The sequence below is a fragment of the Thunnus albacares genome, chromosome 2, assembly GCF_914725855.1.
Source record: "Thunnus albacares chromosome 2, fThuAlb1.1, whole genome shotgun sequence".
NCBI classification, from domain to species: domain Eukaryota; kingdom Metazoa; phylum Chordata; class Actinopteri; order Scombriformes; family Scombridae; genus Thunnus; species Thunnus albacares.
Genome location: NC_058107.1, coordinates 11266500 through 11287397, shown reverse-complemented (window position 1 = coordinate 11287397; position 20898 = coordinate 11266500). Strand labels below are relative to the sequence as shown.

Below are 20898 nucleotides of genomic sequence, written 5' to 3'. Positions count from 1 at the left end.
CAGATGTTTTGTTAAGGAACAATCTCACTTCAGTTCTTACTGGACATTGTCTGTTTGCATGTGTGAAGAGCTATCCTCGCCTTTGACTGGTGAAGTTTCTTTAGCTGTAGCTCAAAGCTGCTCCGATGCAATACTATTCACTCAGTTCAATCGTAGGTACCCAGCCTGTGAGAATGAATGATGAAGGCAATCATGTTGTGTATTTCACCATGAGTGTGAAAATCACAAAGAGCTATGGTTATTTATTTTAATACATCTCTCTGAATGCAATATGGGGCAGAGGTTGTTTTTTTTTTTTGTTTGAGACAGGGGGCGGTGTAGTTCTCCCTGAGTATGATTATTGCACTCGACCGTGGAAATATATTTCCATAAATGACTGTTATAAATAAACTACTATGAAGAAGAGTAAGTCTTTATCACCTCGTCTTTTTCTCTGTCATTAATTTGTGAATCTTTGGTTTATCAGCAAGTATTGGAAAACGACTGGAGGTACTTCACGGCCATACACAAAGCTGGTCTGATGATGAACACTTCTTTTTGTGGAAGGACAAAAATCACACACTGTAATCTTTTTAATAGCTCTGCGGGTTACCAGTAAATGTTGCTTAATCCCACTTTGTGACCCCCTGCAGTGAAGTGTTGGGCTTTTGACACGAAAGGAAGCAGCATATAAACCTTGGAAAATGCTCAGCAGCAGCAGCATCGGCTTCCACAAAGGACAGCAGCCAAGAACAAATCAGAAAAGCAGCTTGCCTTATGCACAGAAGGTAAAAACTTCACTGATGTGATGCATAAATCTGGGCATGTGTAATCTAAAACTGAGGACTATGACAGTATTTGGGGTTAGATTAGGAAAAATAAGAAGATTACTGACCTGCTTATATGTGTAATATAAAGCTTTTTCCCTCCTCAGAATGGCTATGCAAACCCTGGCACTGTGGTTGCTGCTTCTGGGCTCAGTGGTGCCACAGGTCTGCTGTCAGCACTGGTCATATGGACTGAGCCCAGGAGGGAAAAGGGAACTGGACAGCCTTTCAGACACACTGGACAATGTAAGCATGGCTCCTCACACTTCATGTTCAGCATTTTATTCTCTACATATTCATGGTGATGTTTCCCCCCCCTTCAGGTAGTTGAGGGGTTTTCACATGTGGACACACCTTGCAGTGTTTTGGGTTGTGTTGAGGAATCGCCTTTCGCCAAAATCTACAGAATGAAAGGATTTCTTGTAAGTTTCGCTCATCTGTAATTCTGTGTTCGGTCAATCGATCAGTCAATAATGTCAATTATTCAAATTAGTCAAACCGCCAGACGCTTTACCAGATATTTCTATTAAATGTTGATTGTATTTTCACATATTTAATGTTATTCTTTTTCTCTTTTAGGGCAGTGTGACCAACAGGGAGAATGAACACAAAAATTATAAAAAATGATGATTATTTGATTCTACAATAAATAATCATATTGGCATATCTACATTGTTGTCTGTACTACTTTTAATGATCATGATAGAATCCATTTTTATTCCACAGTGCCTTATGCTTTTCTCTGTTTTTGTGACTATTTCTTGCTCTAAAGGATTACAGAGACATTTCATTTGAATAATTATTGACACTTTTCTATGAACTCCTTATTTGTTTATTGTATAACAAACATGAATTTGATTGAATTTATATCCCAGTAGTTTCTAAATTCCTGATGGCATGTAATACAGCAGATTTATACAAATGTAAGAGTGAAGTTGTGTCTTATGGGCAAAAGTTGTGTAAACGTAAGGTTAAACATCAGTTTACTGTGTTTTGTTGAACATTGCCTGTTTGCATATGTTTAGTGATGCAGTGTTTGGGTGATATTGTAGTGTCAGCCGCTTGGCGGCGCTGTTCAGACAGTGGGTAGAGTTTTGAGGGGAGAGAAGGGGAGAAAGAGAATGAGAAGTGTGTGATGACTGGACTGAGCTGTGTTTGTTGAAGGTGACTAAAGTTATGAGGAGAACCCAGAACGTATTGGACTGATTTATTCCCTCACTCACACCCACGTCGCTTACACTGGTGGCAGCGGTGGGATTTCCTTCTGTGGAATATAGTCCTTTGGGATTCTGCTCAACTTTTTGAGTCCCTAAAGCTATAGGCTAACGATAGCTACGCTAACCGCTAGCTTAGCTTTAGCTTTCAGTACAGTTAGTCAGCTAGTCGTTACCAAGTCCGTTTTTTTTGTTTTGTTAGCTTCAAGTGAGTTTAGAAACCGTGTTTCGGTCATCTAACTCCGTCCGAGGGCTAAAGAAAAAAATAATAAACGAGACGAAGGAAACTCATCATGTCTGACGAGGAAGCATTTTCCACCGGTGAGCAGCGAGCCAGCACAAGCACGAGGGGGGCCTCAGCGCCAGGTGTGCCTCCATCTAGCAGAACACAGGGAGCGCCCAGGGGCATTCCCTTACCGCCACCATTTCACAACGATGGCCGTGAGTCTTTTCAACTATGGGCTCGCCGCTATGAGGTAATTCAAGAGGCCCGTTACAAGGACAGTGGTGTGGACATGAATACAGTATTAGAAGCTGAGTTACCCACTAGACTACCACCAGAACTGTTCATTGTATGGGATAATCTGCCCCGGGAAACTCAGGACTCTTTATACTGAAGCAAAGAAGCACTTGCAGACAGCTTTTGGCCAAAAGGATGTAATTGCATCATTTCAGACATTCCCTAATGCCCGGCATAGACTACCTAATGAAGCAATGGAAGTTTATGCTGCAGACGTATGCAGGCTTGTCAAAGAAGCTTTCCCAGATTTTGAGCACAATGCTTCCGAGTATATGAAAATGTCTCGCTTCATTGCTGGTCTGGATCAGGAACTTCAAGTCAAATGTCATGAAAGAGGGGTGAAAACTTTCACTGAGGCTTTTCAAGTCGCCTCCCAAGCTGAACGGGCTCGCCAAGCAGCTAGATTAGTAATGCCAGTGTCCTCACCAAATGTTACCATCAGAGATATTGGCACAATGCAGTCAGTAAATTCAGTACATGAAAATGACATTGAACTCGGGAAAACAGTTCAGAACCTCACTGCTACTGTTAAAGACTTAAGTAAGAATATGGATGCACTGAGACTGAAGCTGGATGAGCGAAGCAGGGAGCACCACCGTGACAGGCACATGCATGTGCGTCCTCAAAGATCTCCCTCACCTTATGGGAGAAGCCCAGATAGGGATGCAAATAGATGGAGCTCAGGCTACAGACATTCCCCCTCCAGATACTCACGTTCCAATCATTCCCCAGAACACTATTCTCCTCAGAGGACTCGCCACCATCAAGATCACACCCGTAGGGAGCCTGACAGGTACCGACAACCTTACAGAGATACTCACTACTCAGACCATGCCTTTAGCCCTTATGAGGAAAAGAGAGGGAGGCAACCCTCTCCCAGTAGACCCTACTATGACTCTCACCGCCGAAGCCCGAGTCCCTATGCCAAGCATGTTTCATTCCAAGAGTATGGGGACCAAGGCCAAACACGACAACCAAAGGACTGGGACAGTCAGTATCCCACTAAGAGTGGTTACAAAGATCATGGCAGATTTCCACAGGGAAACGGCCGTTAGCTGATGATGCGGGGTGTTCATCAGCTACTTCTCTGGAAGCCCCAGACATCTGCCTCACTGAAATAACAGACTGCATCAGTACACCACCAACCCCTAGTGGTACTACAGATATGACAATCCCCCTGACTGAAAGCGTGAACATTGAAGCCACTGTAAGTAAAGACTTCACCTCCTATGTAAGTGGAATTGTTGAGTGCACTAATACGCACATCATGCTAGATACCGGTTCCACTATTTCGTTCATCAGTGAGGAAACCAAAATGTCACTTCCTTCCCTAGCAAAAAGACCCATTAAAAAGAAGTTTATCATGTCACAAGCAGTGACTGGCCAAACTTTGGATACATTGGGTATGATAGACATCACCTTTAAACTAGGGTCTCAAACTCTGCAACATGAAGTGCAAGTCATCAGAAATGTCAGTCAAGGCTTTATATTAGGTTTTGACTTTCTCAAGCCTCACTGTGTGATTCTGGATATGGGGAGAGGACTGTGCTATCTGGGTGATGATGTCCTGCCCCTACTCAGGAAGAGTGACCTGGCACCTGCTAGTTGTAGACAAGGTACAAAACACGCCAATGCTGACTCTATGTCCCGTCGTCCCTTCACAGCTGAAGGCACCACCCCTATGGTTACAGCCAATCAGGTGAGGTGTGTTTCCATTCACACTCAAACAGACCCAATAGAGTCATCCATGTGCACTCCAGCCACTGAGCTGGCACCCTGCTCAGAGACTTTACCCACTGCTTCGACTGCTATGGATTTAATATCACTCGTGCAGTCTGCTTCACCAGATACTGCAGCTGTAACGGTGGACAGTTCACTCCTGAATATTGACAGGCAGTATTTCCTCCAAGCTCAAAAAGCTGATCCTGAGTTGCAAATAGTCAGGAGCTGGGTGTTGACTGACCATAGGCCACCATTCTCAAACATTAAAGCAACCTCACCTGAAATGAGACAGTACTGGAGAGAGTTTCCTAAACTCACCCTTGTTGATGGTCTTTTGTGTCGCAAAGTCAGACCTCCACCAGGTGACCCTGTTTTACAGATTGTAGTTCCTAGTAACTTGCAGAAGGAAGTGTTTCAAACTTTACATGGACATTCACTCTTGGGACACTTCAGTTCACAAAAAACATTACAAGGGGCACAGATCAGATGCTTTTGGCCTCACATGACACGTGACATAACTCAGTGGTGTCTTGAATGCACAGCCTGTGAAGCACGGCAACCACAGACACCACACCAACAGGCCCCTATGCAAAACATAATCACATCCAGGCCTTTTGAGAAAATTGCAGCAGACCTGACGGAACTGCCACTCACACCGTGGTAATCGGTATGTACTTGTTGTAATGGACTATTTTACTAAGTACCTCAACTTGTATGCACTTCCTGATCAACGGGCAACCACTGTGGCTAAATGTTTGTTTGAAGATTATATTAGCCACCATGGTGTGCCTCAAAGTTTGCACACTGACCAAGGCCGTCAGTTCAACTCAGATCTTGTCAAAGAACTGTGCAACCGTCTGGGAATACATAAAACAAGGACATCACCTTATCATGCTATGTCAGATGGCATGGTGGAACGAACAAACAGGACCATCAAGGACCAGTTAGCAAAATATCTGTATACCAGAGGAGGTGAATGGGATGACCATCTACGGCAAGTTGAATTTGCATACAACACGACTGTTCACTCCTCCACAAAACGCACTCCTTTCTTCCTGGCCCATGGCAGAGTGGCCCACCTGCCTGCAGATCTCCTCCTTGGAGACTCACCAGGACTTTCAAACGCCACACCAGGTACTCCAAGTGAATATGCCAATTCGGTATTACTGAAACCATCATTCTGTTGCACATAACATTGAGGCAGCAGGTGCTCAACAAAAGCACTACTATGATCGTCGGATGAAACACACAGCCTATGAGCCAGGTGACTTAGTGTGGGTTGACCTTCCTGCCCTTGCTAGACAAAAACTGTCACCTAAGTGGACCGGCCCTTTTAAAGTTCTACGACGGCTTGACTCAGGCACAGGTGACATTGGAGTAGACTATGAACTTCTGGATCAACGGGACCCTAGAGCTAAACCTAAGGTCATTTGCTACAATCGCCTGAAACCTTATCGTTCAGCCTGGTCAGCTGACAGACATCCAGTTCCACCCTCACCTTCAGAACTGACTGTACCAGCAAACGGCCCAGGTCCCCCACTGCTCACTGCACTCTCAGGCTCCAGACCTTATGTATACAGGCACCCAAATAAGCCCGGGTGCTCTGTGACTGCGCCTAGGGATCAGACAAATGTTTGCCCTCTGCCCCAGAGTGCTACTAGCACCACAACACAGGTGGGAGACAATGTTGCCACAGGACATTCCAGTGAACTGTCTCCGGCAGTTCAGCCTTTCACAGGAGTAAGGACTAAGTCAGGTCGTTGTGTACGTCCCCCAGTGCGTTACAGGACTGTTGAATGAACTGTGGTCTGTGTCATATGCTTGATTGAGAAGTACAAGTAAAAAAAAACAAAACACTGATGTTATAGGCAAACACAAGGAAAAAAAATGTATCCTGTTCCACTGTTCTTTGTTGTTGTTTTGCCAACGTCATCTGTTTATATTGTTGTTAAGCATAAAGTAGTGACAATTTCATTACACCTATTTGGAAGCGAGGACGCTTCTTGCGTAAGGGGGGGGACGATGTGTAAGAGTGAAGTTGTGTCTTATGGGCAAAAGTTGTGTAAACGTAAGGTTAAACATCAGTTTACTGTGTTTTGTTGAACATTGCCTGTTTGCATATGTTTAGTGATGCAGTGTTTGGGTGATATTGTAGTGTCAGCCGCTTGGTGGTGCTGTACAGACAGTGGGTAGAGTTTTGAGGGGAGAGAAGGGGAGAAAGAGAATGAGAAGTGTGTGATGACTGGACTGAGCTGTGTTTGTTGAAGGTGACTAAAGTTATGAGGAGAACCCAGAACGTATTGGACTGATTTATTCCCTCACTCACACCCACGTCGCTTACACAAACAATACTTAGGTTTGGCCAAGAATCAAGTCTACAGCATCCAAAATGTCAAATATAAACACAATACAGTGGCTTTCAGGTGATGCTTTATGCAAACATAACAACGTGGACTGCATGAGTGTAAAATGATGAACTGTAGAACAAACAGCCTGAGTCTTTTATTCAGGATAGTTGATAATAATCTTATGTACATCATTGTTTTGTCAAAATTACTGCCCATAAGCAAGAAGACTAGAGTGTATTATAGTGCATTTGAAAGTTATGCAGTGTGTCAGCAATAGTTTGGTGTTTCAACTAAAACTAGTTTACTGTGCATAGTCTTAATTTTCTCAAATTACAAAGTTTTTGTGTACACAAACCAAAAATGACAACCAGCAACAGAGAAAAATGTCAAATGATAATATGAAGATTTTTTTTAATGATTTTATGTAAAAAGAAGCATTTTTATGCATGTTGCAGTCAAACAGACTGGACTGAAATGTGTCTTGAGCCTAAAATGTCACACAAACACATGAGCTCATTATGTGGCTTTTGTTTTCTGGGGCTTGAACATGTCTGTCTCGACTTTAGAGTCAAGACTTGACTACTTGTGACTTGCTCAACAGTGTCATGTTCCCACTTCTGCTTCAAACAGCAGCACAATAAGAGTTTTATTTGTTTTCTGACAGTAAAATGTTTTAAAAGCAGCATTTTCTGTGCTGTGAGACGGAATGTGTGCCACTAGAATATCATAATGAGCATTCTAATATATGCGAATTCTAGAACTACCAGCACATTATCATAATGTAAAAATTCTACACTGTCCACTCAGTCTCACTCAGATCTTGAACTGAAAGGCAGTTTTTTTTCAGTGGGAATATATCTTCAAATCTTCAGTCATCTGTTTCTTCATATTCGATGGGATCTTTGTTGGGTTGATACACATGGAGAGTAGACACAGCGGGAGAAGCATGGTAAGTTTTTCTCATTTGAAGATGGCAAACCTTTGGGCAAACATTGACTGTAATTTAGGATTGCACTTATCTGGGACAGCTTACTGTTTCTCTCATGTCTTTGTATTTGCCTCAGGTTTCAACAAATTAATTAAATGTTGTCTTTCTGGAAAGCAATTAGATTTTCATACAGTTTGATAACTAAAGTTAATGCCTCACTTAAAAAAATAATGTCAGTCTGTGTAAGAATCTGCTCCCAACCAACCCCAAATACCCCAAAATACACTTCATTGCATATTTTAATTGATATGCATTAAATACAGGATTGATTTCATGATTGAAACAGGGTTTCTCTCCAGTTTGTGACATATGTTTATTGTGTGCACTGTGACATTTAATTAAATCTCAGGATCCTAAAACAGATCCTCTTTTTCTGCTGCTGTTGACCCATTGACTGAAAGTATACTGCGTAACCACCAATGTTTGTGTGAAAAGCCTAATTCATATTAGTTTAAATCATGTAATTTACTCATATTATTTCTATTCCTACTTATTTTCTATTATTATTTTATTTCACATGTATATTCTTTCATCTCAACCGTATAAAAATTGCACTGTAATTGATCTAGATTTCCCAACATTCACCACTGACAGGAAAAGGTGTGGTGGTGTGGTGTTACTGTTTGCAGTATTTAAATAAAAAACACACACACACAAAATGCAATAATGTTACATAAACTATAAATCTATGGAAGATTTTAGTAGGTTATTCATGAAATGCAGTGGACTAAACATATGTTTTAGTTTGCTAGATGAGTTCAGTGGTGGAGATCACACACTGAAGTACTGTAGTGAAGTACTGTACTTCAGCATCTCTATTTTATGCTACTTTATACTTCCACTCCACTATAATAGAAAATGTTATATTCTTACTCCACTATATAAAATATTATTCATATTACAATACATTAAACCACCCAACAGTATATAAAATAGTTAAAATTAGATCCACCTTGACCAGCAACATTAAAATGCTGCATGTTACATGTATGAGTACTTTTACTTTTCATACTTAAAGTAGCCTATATTTTTCTAATATGACTTACTAATTAATACAGGACTTTTACTTGTACTGGTGTACAGTATTCTTATTTTATTGCAGTATTGCTACTTTTACTTGAGTTAAGGATCAGCAAATACTTCCTCCACAAGTGAATGGACTGAAACACGTTACTCAAACATGACAATACAATGTTTGTTTCTTCATATTCACACAAAATTCAAAAGTTATGTGAATTAAGATAATAATCAGTGAAGTAAAGATAAATCTAAAGTCTAAATCTAATATTGATTCCTGGCTCTGTATCTCTGTCTTTTTTTTATTTTTTAACACTTCCTGTATATTTCTGTCTTTTTGGCATTTATAGGAGAGTCCAGGGTGGTGATGCTGCTTGCAGAAATGGAAGTGGAGGCACCTTCAAACTTTCTGTCAGCTGAAGAAGGAGGAGAGATGAGATAGAGGGCTTGCATCAGAAAGGTGGACACAACCTTTTCAGAAGCTTGCCTTGGAGAAAAAAAGCCTCACAAAGAAGACGAAGGCAGACGGTGACGGCAAAGACAACAACGCTACCGTCTGACTGGCTCCAACAGGCAGGGAAGCATCGTTCGCTTACCTTATACTGTTCTTCTCCTTCATTTCCCTCCTTCACTCATCTACCCTTGCTGTCCTTCTTCTTCTCTCTGTGACCTATCTCTCCTCAGTCTTCAACTTCCTCCCTTTAAACATCTACCTTTCCTCTTGTTTCTTTACCTGTTCATTCTTTCCACCTTTCATCTCCTTCTATCACCTGTCCACCTTGATTTTGCTCCATAACTCATCTACTGTTCCTCTTTCCTTTCATGTTTTGTCTTTCATTTCTTTTACCCTCCATGGCCTTTAACTCCTATCCTTTATTCTACATTCCTCCTCTCCATTTTTTTCACTTGTTTTACCCATCCACCCTTCCCCTCTTTTATCTCCTATCTTTACCTTACGTCTTTACGTCTTCCTTTTCTTCATCCTCCCTCATTTTTCTCTCCACTGTTTCTTTCCTTCATCTCATATCCTTTCCTTCTCAACCTTTTTCCATCTTTCATCATTCATCTTCACCTCATTCTTTATTTTCCATTCCTCCTGTCCTCCACCTTTCTTGTTTTACCCATCCGACCTTCCCGTCCTTTATCTCCTACCTTTACACTATTCTTTTTCTTTATTCTTTAACCATCCACCCTTTCTCTCCTTCATTCTCCACCCCTTAACACCTCCACTCTTCCTCCTTCATTTTTCTTACTTTCCTCTCTTCCTTTCCACTACATCTTCCTCCCTCTCCCATCCACCTCTCTTCTGTCATCTTCTATCCTTTACATTTCCCCCTGTCTTCTTATTCATTTCCCTTCCTTTTCCTTCTTCTTCATATTCCTTTCTCTATTTCTCAACATCATCTCTTTAATTCATTCTTTATGTTCCTGTCTTTCATCTTCCTTCTTCTCCCCTCAACCCTTCCTATCCTTCATCATTCTTCCTGTATCTCTCCGGTCTTTCTCTCGTTTCTTCGTATCCTTCATCTCTTATCCTTTTTTCAACCCTTTCCATCCTTCATCTCCTTGTCCAATCCACCCTTTCTCTCATTCATCCTCCACCTTTTTCACCTCCACACTTCCTGTCCTTTTCTTTCTTTCCCTTAAATGCTACTTCCAACTTCCTTCCTCTACCTCTCCACTTTTCTATCCCTCATCTTCTTCCTTTACTGCTCCACCTGCTTTAACTTTCATCTTATTTATCCTCCCTCTCCTACCCTCCCTCAACTGTTTTCTGTTGATCTTCCTCATTTGTTCTTCCTCTCTCATCCTTTTGATCTTCCTGTTTCTCCTCTCCTTCCTCTGCCTCTTCGTCTTTCACCTCTCCACCTTCCATCTGCTTCGACTCATATGCTTTGTTCTCCATTCCTCCTGACCTTCATCTTTCTCATTTTACCCATCCACTCTTCCCCTCCTTCATCTCCTAACTTTACCTTTACACTACTCTTTTTCTTGATTCTTTAACCATCCCTCCTTTATGTCCCTAATTCTCCTTCCTTCCTTTGCACCCTTCCCCTCATCTCCCTTTCTCCTGTCAACTGTTCCTCTCCTACATCTTCCTCCATCCAAGTTTTCTCTTTCAGCTTCCTTCATCTTTCTATCCTTTCTATCTTGGGGCTGAATATGTTTATTACAGTCTGCTAAATGATATTGTTGGTGTATAGACGGGGCTGTTTGTAGTGAGGGGGAGGAGGGTCTCTGTATATGTATCTGAATGTGAAGGCTTGATGTCATGTTTTTGCATTTTTGTTGAAATACCTCTCCACCCTTCCCTCTTCTCTTTTCTATCTTTTATTTACCTTCATCTTCTATCCTTTTACTGCAAAATCTTTATCTTCCTTCATTTGTCCATGTACATTTCATCTCTTTCAACACCTCCCTCTCCCATCCACCTCTCATCTTCTATCCTTTACATTTCCCTCTGTCCTCTTATTCATTTCTTCCCTCAACCCTTCCTGTCCTTCATTATTCTTATCTTTCTGGCCTTTCTCTCATTTCTTTACCTATTCACTCTCCATCTCACTCCTTAATTCATCTACTCTTCCTCTCATTCATGTTTTCTCTTTCACCTCTCCACCCTCCATCTCCTCCAACTCATATTCTTTGTTTTCCATTCCTCCTGTCCTTCATCTTTCTGGTTTTACTCATCCACCCTTCCCCTCCTTCATCTCCTACCTTTACACTATTCTTTTTCTTGATTCTTTAACCATCCACCCTTTCTCTTCATCTTCCTTCATTTCCTCTCCACTTTTCTATCCTTTGTCTCTTATTCTTTGGATTGGAGAAGGAGATGAAAGATGGAAAGGGTTGAAAATCACCCTTTCTCTCCTTCATCCTCCACCCTTAACATCTCCACTCTTCCTGTCCTTCATTCTTCTTATTTTCCCTTTCATACTCCTTTCATCCTCCACATTGTTTCCTTTTCCTCTTCAACATTTCACTCTTTTCTCTTACCTATCCCACTCCTTCATCTTCCTTTCTTCCACCCAACCTCTCCTGTCTTTCCATTTTCCTTCATTTATCTCTCTACCCTTTCTATCCTTTTTCCTCTTTTACATCTCCACACTTCCTAACTTCAATCTTGTTTCCTATACCACTCCACCCTCAACTGTTCCTCCCCTGCATCTTTCTCACTCTTCTACTTTTTCCTTTAGACATCATCCTTTTCTCTCATTTCTTTATTCAGTCACTCTCTCCATCTCATCTCACTCCCTAACTCATCTACTCTTCCTCTCTTTCATGTTTTCTTTCACCTCTCCACCCTCCATCTCCAACTCCTAACCTTTATTCTACATTCCTCCTCTCCTTCATCTTTCTTGTTTTACCCGTCCATCCTTCCCCTCCTTACTCTTCTGTCTTTACTGTTTTTCTGTTTATTGATCTACTTTCATGTCCTTAATTTTCCTTCATTTCTTCATCTCCCTGTCTCTCATCAACTTTTCCTGTCCTGCTTCTTCCTCCCTCTCTCATCCACCTCTCTTCTGTCATCTTCTATCTTTTACATTTCCCCCTGTCCTTCTTCATATTCCTTTCTCTATTTCTCCTTTCTCTTTAATTCATTCTTTATGTTCCTTCCACCCTTCCCCTCTTTCATCTCTTTAACATCAACTTTACTTTTACGCTATTCTTTAACATCCACCCTTTCTCTTCATCTTCCTTCATTTTCCTCTCCACTTTTTCTATCTTTCATCTCTTATCCTAAAATTCTCAACCCTTTCCATCTTTCATCTCCTTTGTCCTCCACCCTTAACATCTCCACTCTTCCTGTCCTTCATTCTTCTTACTTGCCCTTTCATACTCCTTCCATCCTCCACATTCCTTCCTGTTCCTCTTCACCCTTTCTTTTATTTTCTGTCCTTTACATCTCCACGCTTCCTATCCTTAATCTTGTTTCCTATATCACTCTACCTTCTATCATCCAGCTCCTTCCTTTTCTCTTATTCCTCTTCATCCTCTCTTTCCTTTACCTTCTTTCAACTGTATCTGTAATTTTCCTCCCTCTCCTTTACCTCTCCACCTTTCACTTCCTTCTCCCTCTCACTCCCCTCAACTGTTCCTCTCCTGCATCTTTCTCACTCTTCCTCTCTTCCTTTAGCCATCATCCTTTTCTCTCGTTTCCTAAACTCAGTCACTCTCTTCAACATCTCATTCCCTAACTTGTCTACTCTTCCTTGCTTTCATGTTTTCTTTCACCTCCACCCTCCATCTCCAACTATCCTTTTATTCTACATTCCTCCTCTATTTCATCTTTCTTGTTTTACCTGTCTATCCATCTTCTGTCTTGAATGTCTGTCTTCTTTCTTTAACATCCACCCTTCCTTTTCTTCGTCCTCCTTCATGTTTCTGTCCCATGTTTCTTTCCTTCATCTCATATCCTTTCCTTCTCAAACCTTTCCATCTTTCATCTTCATCTCCAGTCCACCCTTTCTCTCCTTTACACCTCCACTCTTCCTGTCCTTTTCTTTCTTTCCAACTTCCTTCCTCTACCTCTCCACCTTTCTATCCCTCATCTTTTTCCTTTACTGCTCCACCTGCTTTATCTTTCTTATTTACCCTCCCTCTCCTACCCACCCTCCCTCTATGTTGTTTTCTGTAAATCTTCCTCACTTTTCCTCTCTTCCTTCTTCCTCCCTCTCCCATCCACCTCTCTTCTCCGTCATCTTCTATGCTTTACATTTCCCCCTGTCCTCATTCATTTCCCTCCCTTTTCTTTCTTCGTCATATTCCTTTCTCTATTTCTCAACACCATCTCTTTAATTCATTCTTTATGTTCCTGTCTTTCATCTTCCTCCTTCTCACCTCAACCCTTCCTGTCCTTCATCATTCTTCCTGTATCTCTCCGGTCTTTCTCTCGTTTCTTCGTATGCTTCATCTCTTATCCTTAGATTCTCAACCCTTTCCATCTTTCTCTCCTTCATCTTCCACGCTTAACATCTCCTCTCTTCCTATCCTTCATTCTTCTTACTTTCCCTCATACTCCTTCCATCCTCGTTCTTTCCCTCTTCACCCTTTCTCTCTTATTTTCTATCCTTTACATCTCCACGCTTCCTATCTTTAATCTTGTTTCTTACACCTTTCCACCCTCTACCTATCCTGCTCCTTCATCTTCCTCTCTGTTCTTTCTCTCCTTAATCCCTCTGTTTCATCCATCCACTTTTCCTTTCCTTTATTTTCTATCATCTTCCTTCGTTGTATCATTAAACTTAGTTTTTCTCTCACCCTCTCTCCTTTACACCTCTACTCTTCCTGTCCTTCTCTTTCCTAAATGTTCCTTCCACTTCCTTCCTCTGCCTCTCCACCTTTCTATCCCTTTCTATCCCTACTTTTCCTCTCCATCTTCATCTCTATCATTTTTCCTTCATGGATGGGAGGTAGGGCTCTCTCCCATCCTCCTTCACTTGATTTTCCTTTCTTCTTCCTTCCTTTGCCATCCATCTACCCAGCCTCTCCTTTCTTTTCTTTCCTTTTTCTTTTACTTCTTCACCCTATTCTTTCTCTTCCTTGCTCTACCATCCTTCCTGTCAATTTTCCTTCCTTTCCGTACATCTTTTTTTCCTTTACCTCTTCATCCTTTCAATTCTTCATGAATGGAAGGGATTTTTTTTTTCATTTAACCATCCACCCTTCTTTTCATCATTACTTACATCTCCACCTTCCTGTCCTTTTTTCCTTCATTTCTTCATCTCCCTGTCTCTCATCAACTTTTCCTCTCTTCCTTCTTCCTCCCTCTCCCATCCACCTCTCTTCTCCATCATCTTCTATCCTTTACATTTCCCTCTGTCCTCTTATTCATTTCCCTCCCTTTTCTTTCTTCTTCATATTCCTTTCTCTATTTCTCAAACACACCATTTCTATAATTCATTCTTTATGTTCCTGTCTTTCATCTTCCTTCTTCTCGCCTCAACCCTTCCTATCTTCATCATTCTTCCTGTATCTCTCTGGTCTTTCTCTCATTTCTTTGTATCCTTCATCTCTTATCCTTAGATTCTCAACCCTTTCCATCTTTCTCTCCTTCATCCTCCACCCTTAACATCTCCACTCTACCTGTCCTTCATTCTTCTTATTTTCCCTTTCATACTCCTTTCATCCTCCACATTGTTTCCTTTTCCTCTTCAACCTTTCACTCTTTTCTCTTACCTATCCTACTCCTTCATCTTCCTTTCTTCCACCCAGCCTCTCCTGTGTCTTTCATTTTCCTTCATTTATCTCTCTACCCTTTCTATCCTTTTTCCTCTTTTACATCTCCACACTTCCTAACTTTAATCTTGTTTCCTATACCACTCCACCTTCTATCATCCAGCTCCTTCATCTTTTCTCCCTCTTCATCCTTTCTTTCCTTTACCTTCTTTCAACTGTATCTGTAATTTTCCTCCCTTTCCTTTACCTCTCCACCCTTCACTTCCTTCTCCCTCTCACTCCCCTCAACTGTTCCTCTCCTACATCTTTCTCACTCTTCTACTTTTTTCCTTTAGACATCATCCTTTTCTCTCATTTCTTCACCCACTCACTCCTCTCCTCTGTCATCTTCTATCCTTTACATTTCCCCCTGTCCTCTTATTCATTTTCTTCCTTTTCCTTCTTCATATTCCTTTCTCTATTTCTCCAACACACCATTTCTTTAATTCATTCTTAATGTTCCTGTCTTTCATCTTCCTTCTTCTCCCCTCAACCCTTCCAATCCTTCATCATTCTTCTTGTATCTCTCCAGCCTTTATATCAGTTGTCTCTCCACCATTGCTCTTTCATCTCCATTCCTCGCCATCCACCCTTCCTCTCCTTCATTCTCCCTCCTTTCCTCTCTGTTCTTCTTCTTTCTCATCTCATTATTTACTCCACTTCCTGTCCTTGATATTCTTTTACCTCTCCGTCTCCCTTTCTTTACCACCAACTCTTTCTCTCCTCCCTTTTCCTCTCCATCCTTTCTCTCCTTTACCTTCTTTCAACTGTATCTGTAATTTTCTTTTTCCTTTACCGCTCCACCCTTCACTTCCTTCTCCCTCTCACTCCCCTCAACTATTCCTCTCCCACATCTTTCTCACTCTTCCACTTTCTTCCTTCAGACATCATCCTTTTCTCTCATTTCTTTATTCAGTCACTCTCTCCATCAACATCTTGCTCCCTAACTCATCTACTCTTCGTCTTTCATGTTTTTTCACCTCTCCATCTCCAACTCCTATCCTTTTATTCTACATTCCTCCTCTCCTTCATCTTTCTTGTTTTACCCATCCATCCCTCCCCTCCTTAATCTTCTGTCTTAACTGTTTAATGATCTACTTTCCTGTCCTTTTTTCCTTCATTTCATCTGCCTGTCTCTCATCAACTTTTCCTCTCCTACATCTTCCTCCCTCTCCCATCCACCTCTCTTCTGTCATCTTCTATCCTTCACATTTCCCCCTGTCCTCTTATTAATCTCCCTTCCTTTTCCTTCTTCTTCATATTCTCTTCTCCATTTCTCAACATCATCTCTTTAATTCATTCTTTATGTTCTTGTCTTTCATCTTCCTCCTTCTCCCCTCAACTCTTCCTGTCCTTTATCATTCTTCCTGTATCTCTCCGGTCTTTCTCTTGTTTCTTCGTATCCTTCATCTTTTATCCTTTTTTCAACCCTTTCCATCTTTCATCTCCTTGTCCAATCCACCCTTTCTCTCATTCATCCTCCACCTTTTTCACCTCCACTCTTCCTGTCCTTTTCTTTCTTTCCCTTAAATGCTACTTCCAACTTCTTTCCTCTACCTCTCCACTTTTCTATCCCTCATCTCTTTCCTTTACTGCTCCACCTGCTTTATCTTTCATTTATCTTTCTCATTTACCCTTTATTTTCTTAATCACATTTTGTCTTCCATCTTCCTCCCTTCACATCTGCAAAATTTCTATTCTTCACCTTCCTACTTCTACCATCCACCCTCTCACCATCACTTTCTTTCCTTTTCTTCCACCTTGCTTCCTTTATCTAATGACCTTTGCTCTTCCTCCTCAACTAATTGACTTTTCTATCCTTCATGGATTGGAGGAAGATCTTCTTGGATCTTCTTCCTTTCTTTTACCATCCTTCCTTTCCCCTCCACCCTTCCTCTGCTTGATCTTACTTCTTTCCTCTCTGTCGCCCTCTCTCGCTTATCCACCTTTTGTCTCTTTCAACTTCTCTCCATCCTTTCTATCCTTCATAGATGGGAGGTAGGGCTCTCTCCCATCCTTCATCCTTTCGTCTTTCACCTCTCCACCTTCCATCTGCTTCAACTCATTCTTTGTTCTCCATTCCTCCTGCCCTTCATCTTTCTCATTTTACCCATCCACTCTTCCCCTCCTTCATCTCCTAACTTTACCTTTACACTATTCTTTAACATTTCCTCTCCACTTTTTCTATCCGTCATCTCTTATCCTTAGATTCTCAAGCCTTTCCATCTTTCTCTCCTTCATCCTCCACCCTTAACATCTCCTCTCTTCCTGTCCTTCATTCTTATTTTCCCTTTCATGCTTATTCCTCATTCTTTCCCTCTTCACCCTTTCTCTCTTTTATTTCCTATCTTTTACATCTCCATGCTTCCTACCTTTAATCTTGTTTCTTACACCATTCCACTCTCTACCCATCCTGCTCCTTCATCTTTCTCTCTATCCTTTCTCTCCTTAATCCCCCTGTTTCACCCATCCACTTTTCCTTTCCTTTATCTTCTATCATCTTCCACCATTTTATCTTTAAACTTAGTTTTTCTCTCACCCTCTCTCCTTTACACCTCTACTCTTCCTGTCTTTTTCTCTCTTTCTCTTAAATGTTCCTTCCACTTCCTTCCTCTGCCTCTTCACCTTTCTATCCCTCATCTCTTCTTCCACTACTTATCCTTTCCATCTTCATCTCTATCCACCCATCCTCTTATTTCTTTTCCTTCCCTTTTCTTTTACCTCTTCACCCTTTCTATTTTTCTCTTACTTGCTCTACCATCCTTCCTGTCCATTTTCATACCTTTCCTTACATCTTCTTTTTTTCCTTTACCAACTCTTTCCATCTTTCATCTCCTTCTCCAATCCACACCTTCTCTCCTTCATCCTCCACCCTTAACACCTCCACTCTTCCTGTCCTTCATTCTAATTACTTTCCCTTTCATACTCCTTTCATCCTCCACATTCTTCCCTTTCCCTCTTCACTCTTTCTTTTATTTTCTATCCTTTACATCTCCATGCTTCCTATCCTTATTCTTGTTTCCTATACCATTTCACCCTCTACCTATCCTGCTCCTCCATCTTCCTTTCTTCCTCTCTATTCTTTCTTTCCTTAATCCCCCTGTTTCATCCATCCACTTTTCCTTTCAGTTATACTCTTTCATCTTCCACTGTTGTATCTTTAAATTTTTATCTTCCTTTGTTTAACTATCCCTCCTTTCTGTTCTGTTATTCCTTCCTTCCTTTCCACACATCCTCTTATCTCCCTTTCTCCTGTCATCCTTTTCTTTCCTCAATCTTCCTCCCTCTCCCATCCAAGCTTCATCTTTCTTCTTTCCTCTCTACTCTTTAAATCTTTCATGTTCCTGTCTGTCTTCTTCTTTCCTCTCTTATCCATCTGTCCCTTCATCTCCCCTCCACTCTTCCTCTCCTTCATTTTTTTCCTCTTCCATGCTCCTCTCATCCTCCTCCTACATTCCTTCATTTATCTCTCCACCTTTCTATCCTATTTCCTCTTTTACATCTCCACACTTCCTAACTTTAATCTTGTTTCCTATATCACTCTACCTTCTATCATCCAGCTCCTTCATCTTTTCTTCCTCTCCATCCTTTCCTTTACCTTCTTTCAACTGTATCTGTAATTTTCCTCCCTTTCCTTTACCTCTCCAACCTTCACTTCCTTCTCCCTCTCACTCTCCTCAACTGTTCCTCTCCTGCATCTTTCTCACTCTTCTACTTTTTTCCTTTAGACATCATCCTTTTCTCTCGTTTCTTTACTCCGTCACTCTCTCCATCTCATCTCACTCCCTAACTTGTCTACTCTTCCTCGCTTTCATGTTTTCTTTCACCTCTCCACCCTCCTTCTCCAACTATCCTTTTATTCTACATTCCTCCTCTCCTTCATCTTTTTTGTTTTACCTGTCTATCCATCTTCTGTCTTTACCTTTATGCTATTCTGTTTCTTGATCAACTTTCTTTAACATCCACCCTTTCTTTCTTCGTCCTCCATGTTTCTTTCCTTCATCTCATATCCTTTCCTTCTCAACCCTTTCCATCTTTCATCTTCATCTCCAGTCCACCCTTTCTCTCCTTCACCCTCTCTCCTTTACACCTCCACTCTTCCTGTCCTTTTCTTTCTTTCCCTTAAATGCTCTTTCCAACTTCCTTCCTCTACCTCTCCACTTTTCTATCCCTCATCTTTTTCCTTCACTGCTCCACCTGCTTTATCTTTATTTACCCTCCCTCTACTTTGTTTTCTGTCCATCTTCCTCGTTTGTTCTTCCTCTCTCATCCTTTTGATCTTACTGTCTCTCCTCTCCTTCCTTTGCCTCTCCACCTTCCCTTTCCTTCCTTTTCCTTTGTATTGCATCCTTCTTAGTCATCCTTCATCTTCCATCTTCCTCCCTTCACATCTCCAAAAATTCTATCCTTTGCCTTTCTACTTCTACTATCCACTCTTTCCTTTCTTTTCCTTCCCTTTTCTTTTACCTCTTCATCCCTTCAATTCTTCATGAATGGAAGGGATTTTTTTTACAATCTTCTTTCATTTAACCATCCACCCTTCTTTTCATCATTATTTACATCTCCACCTTCCTGTCCTTTTTCCCTTCATTTCTTCATCTCCCTGTCTCAACTTTTCTTCTCTTCCTTCTTCCTCTCTTCTCCATCATCTTCTGTCCTTTACATTTCCCCCTGTCCTCTTATTCATTTCCCTCCCTTTTCTTTCTTCTTCATATTCCTTTCTCTATTTCTCAAACACACCATTTCTTTAATTCATTCTTTATGTTCCTGTCTTTCATCTTCCTTCTTCTCCCCTCAACTCTTCCTATCCTTCATCATTCTTCCCGTATCTCTCCGGCCTTTCTCTCATTTCTTTACTCATTCACTCTCTCCATCTCATCTCGCTCCCTAATTCATCTACTCTTCCTCTCATTCATGTTTTCTCTTTCACCTCTCCACCCTCCATCTCCTCCAACTCTAGCATTCCACCCTCTACCTATCTTGCTCCTTCATCTTCCTCTCTATCCTTTCTCTCCTTAATCCCCCTGATTCACCCATCCACTTTTCCTTTCATTTATATTCTATCATCTTCCACTGTTGTATCTTTAAACTCAGTTTTTCTCTGAGCCTTTCTATCCTTCATGGATGGGAGGAATTTTTATCTTCCTTTATTTAACCATCCCTCCTTTCTGTCCCTAATTCTTCCTTCCTTCCTTTCCACACTTCCTCTCGTCTTCCTTTCTCCTGTCAACCATCTTTCCTCAATCTTCCTCTCCCTCTCATCCAAGCTTCATCTTTCTTCTTTCCACTCTATCCTTTAAATCCTTCATGTTCTGGTCCTTCTTCCTTCCTCTCCCATCCATCCATCCCTTCATCTCTCTTCCACTTTTCTCTCCTTCATGTTTTTCCTCTTCCATGTTCCTCTCATCCTCCTCCTACATTCCTACATTTACCTCTCCAGCCTTTCTATCCTTTTTCCTTTTACATCTCCACACTTCCTAACTTTAATCTTGTTTCCTATATCACTCCACCTTCTATCATCCAGCTCCTTCATCTTTTCTTCCTCTCCATCCTTTCTTTCCTTTACCTTCTTTCAACTGTATCTGTAATTTTCCTCCCTTTCCTTTACCTCTCCACCCTTGCCTTCCTTCTCCCTCTCACTCCCCTCAACTGTTCCTCTCCTACATCTTTCTCACTCTTCTTTTTTCCTTTAGACATCATCCTTTTCTCTCATTTCTTTATTCACTCACTCTCTCCATCTCATCTCACTCCCTAACTCATCTACTCTTCCTCTCTTTCATGTTTTCTTTCACCTCTCCACCTTCCATCTCCTTTAACTCCTAACCTTTATTCTACATTCCTCCTCTATTTCATCTTTCTTGTTTTACCCGTCCATCCTTCCCCTCCTTAATCTTCTGTCTTTACTGTTTTTCTGTTTATTGATCTACTTTCCTGTCCTTCATTTTCCTTCATTTCTTCATCTCCCTGTCTCATCAACTTTTCCTGTCCTGCTTCTTCCTCCCTCTCCCATCCACCTCTCTTCTCCTTCTATCTATTCTTTACATCTCGTCCTCTTATTAATTTCCTC

At 41.2% G+C, this 20898-nt stretch overlaps 1 protein-coding gene across 1 annotated transcript; it reads left to right on the top strand.

The window, feature by feature from the left end:
• The first annotated feature begins 546 nt into the window (after positions 1-546).
• On the top strand, positions 547-1477 carry LOC122970782 (progonadoliberin-1-like). The gene is made up of 4 exons (XM_044337023.1): positions 547-767; positions 914-1052; positions 1130-1228; positions 1386-1477. Exons 1-4 carry the CDS (start codon positions 757-759, stop codon positions 1431-1433), a joined length of 297 nt encoding a protein of 98 aa, XP_044192958.1. The 5' UTR covers positions 547-756; the 3' UTR covers positions 1434-1477.
• Positions 1478-20898: the final 19421 nt, after the last annotated feature.

Coding starts and splice junctions, on each gene's coding strand:
- LOC122970782 (XM_044337023.1), top strand. Junction 1,053..1,129: donor TTTCAGACACACTGGACAAT/GTAAGCATGGCT, acceptor CCCCCCCTTCAG/GTAGTTGAGGGGTTTTCACA. Junction 1,229..1,385: donor ACAGAATGAAAGGATTTCTT/GTAAGTTTCGCT, acceptor TTTCTCTTTTAG/GGCAGTGTGACCAACAGGGA.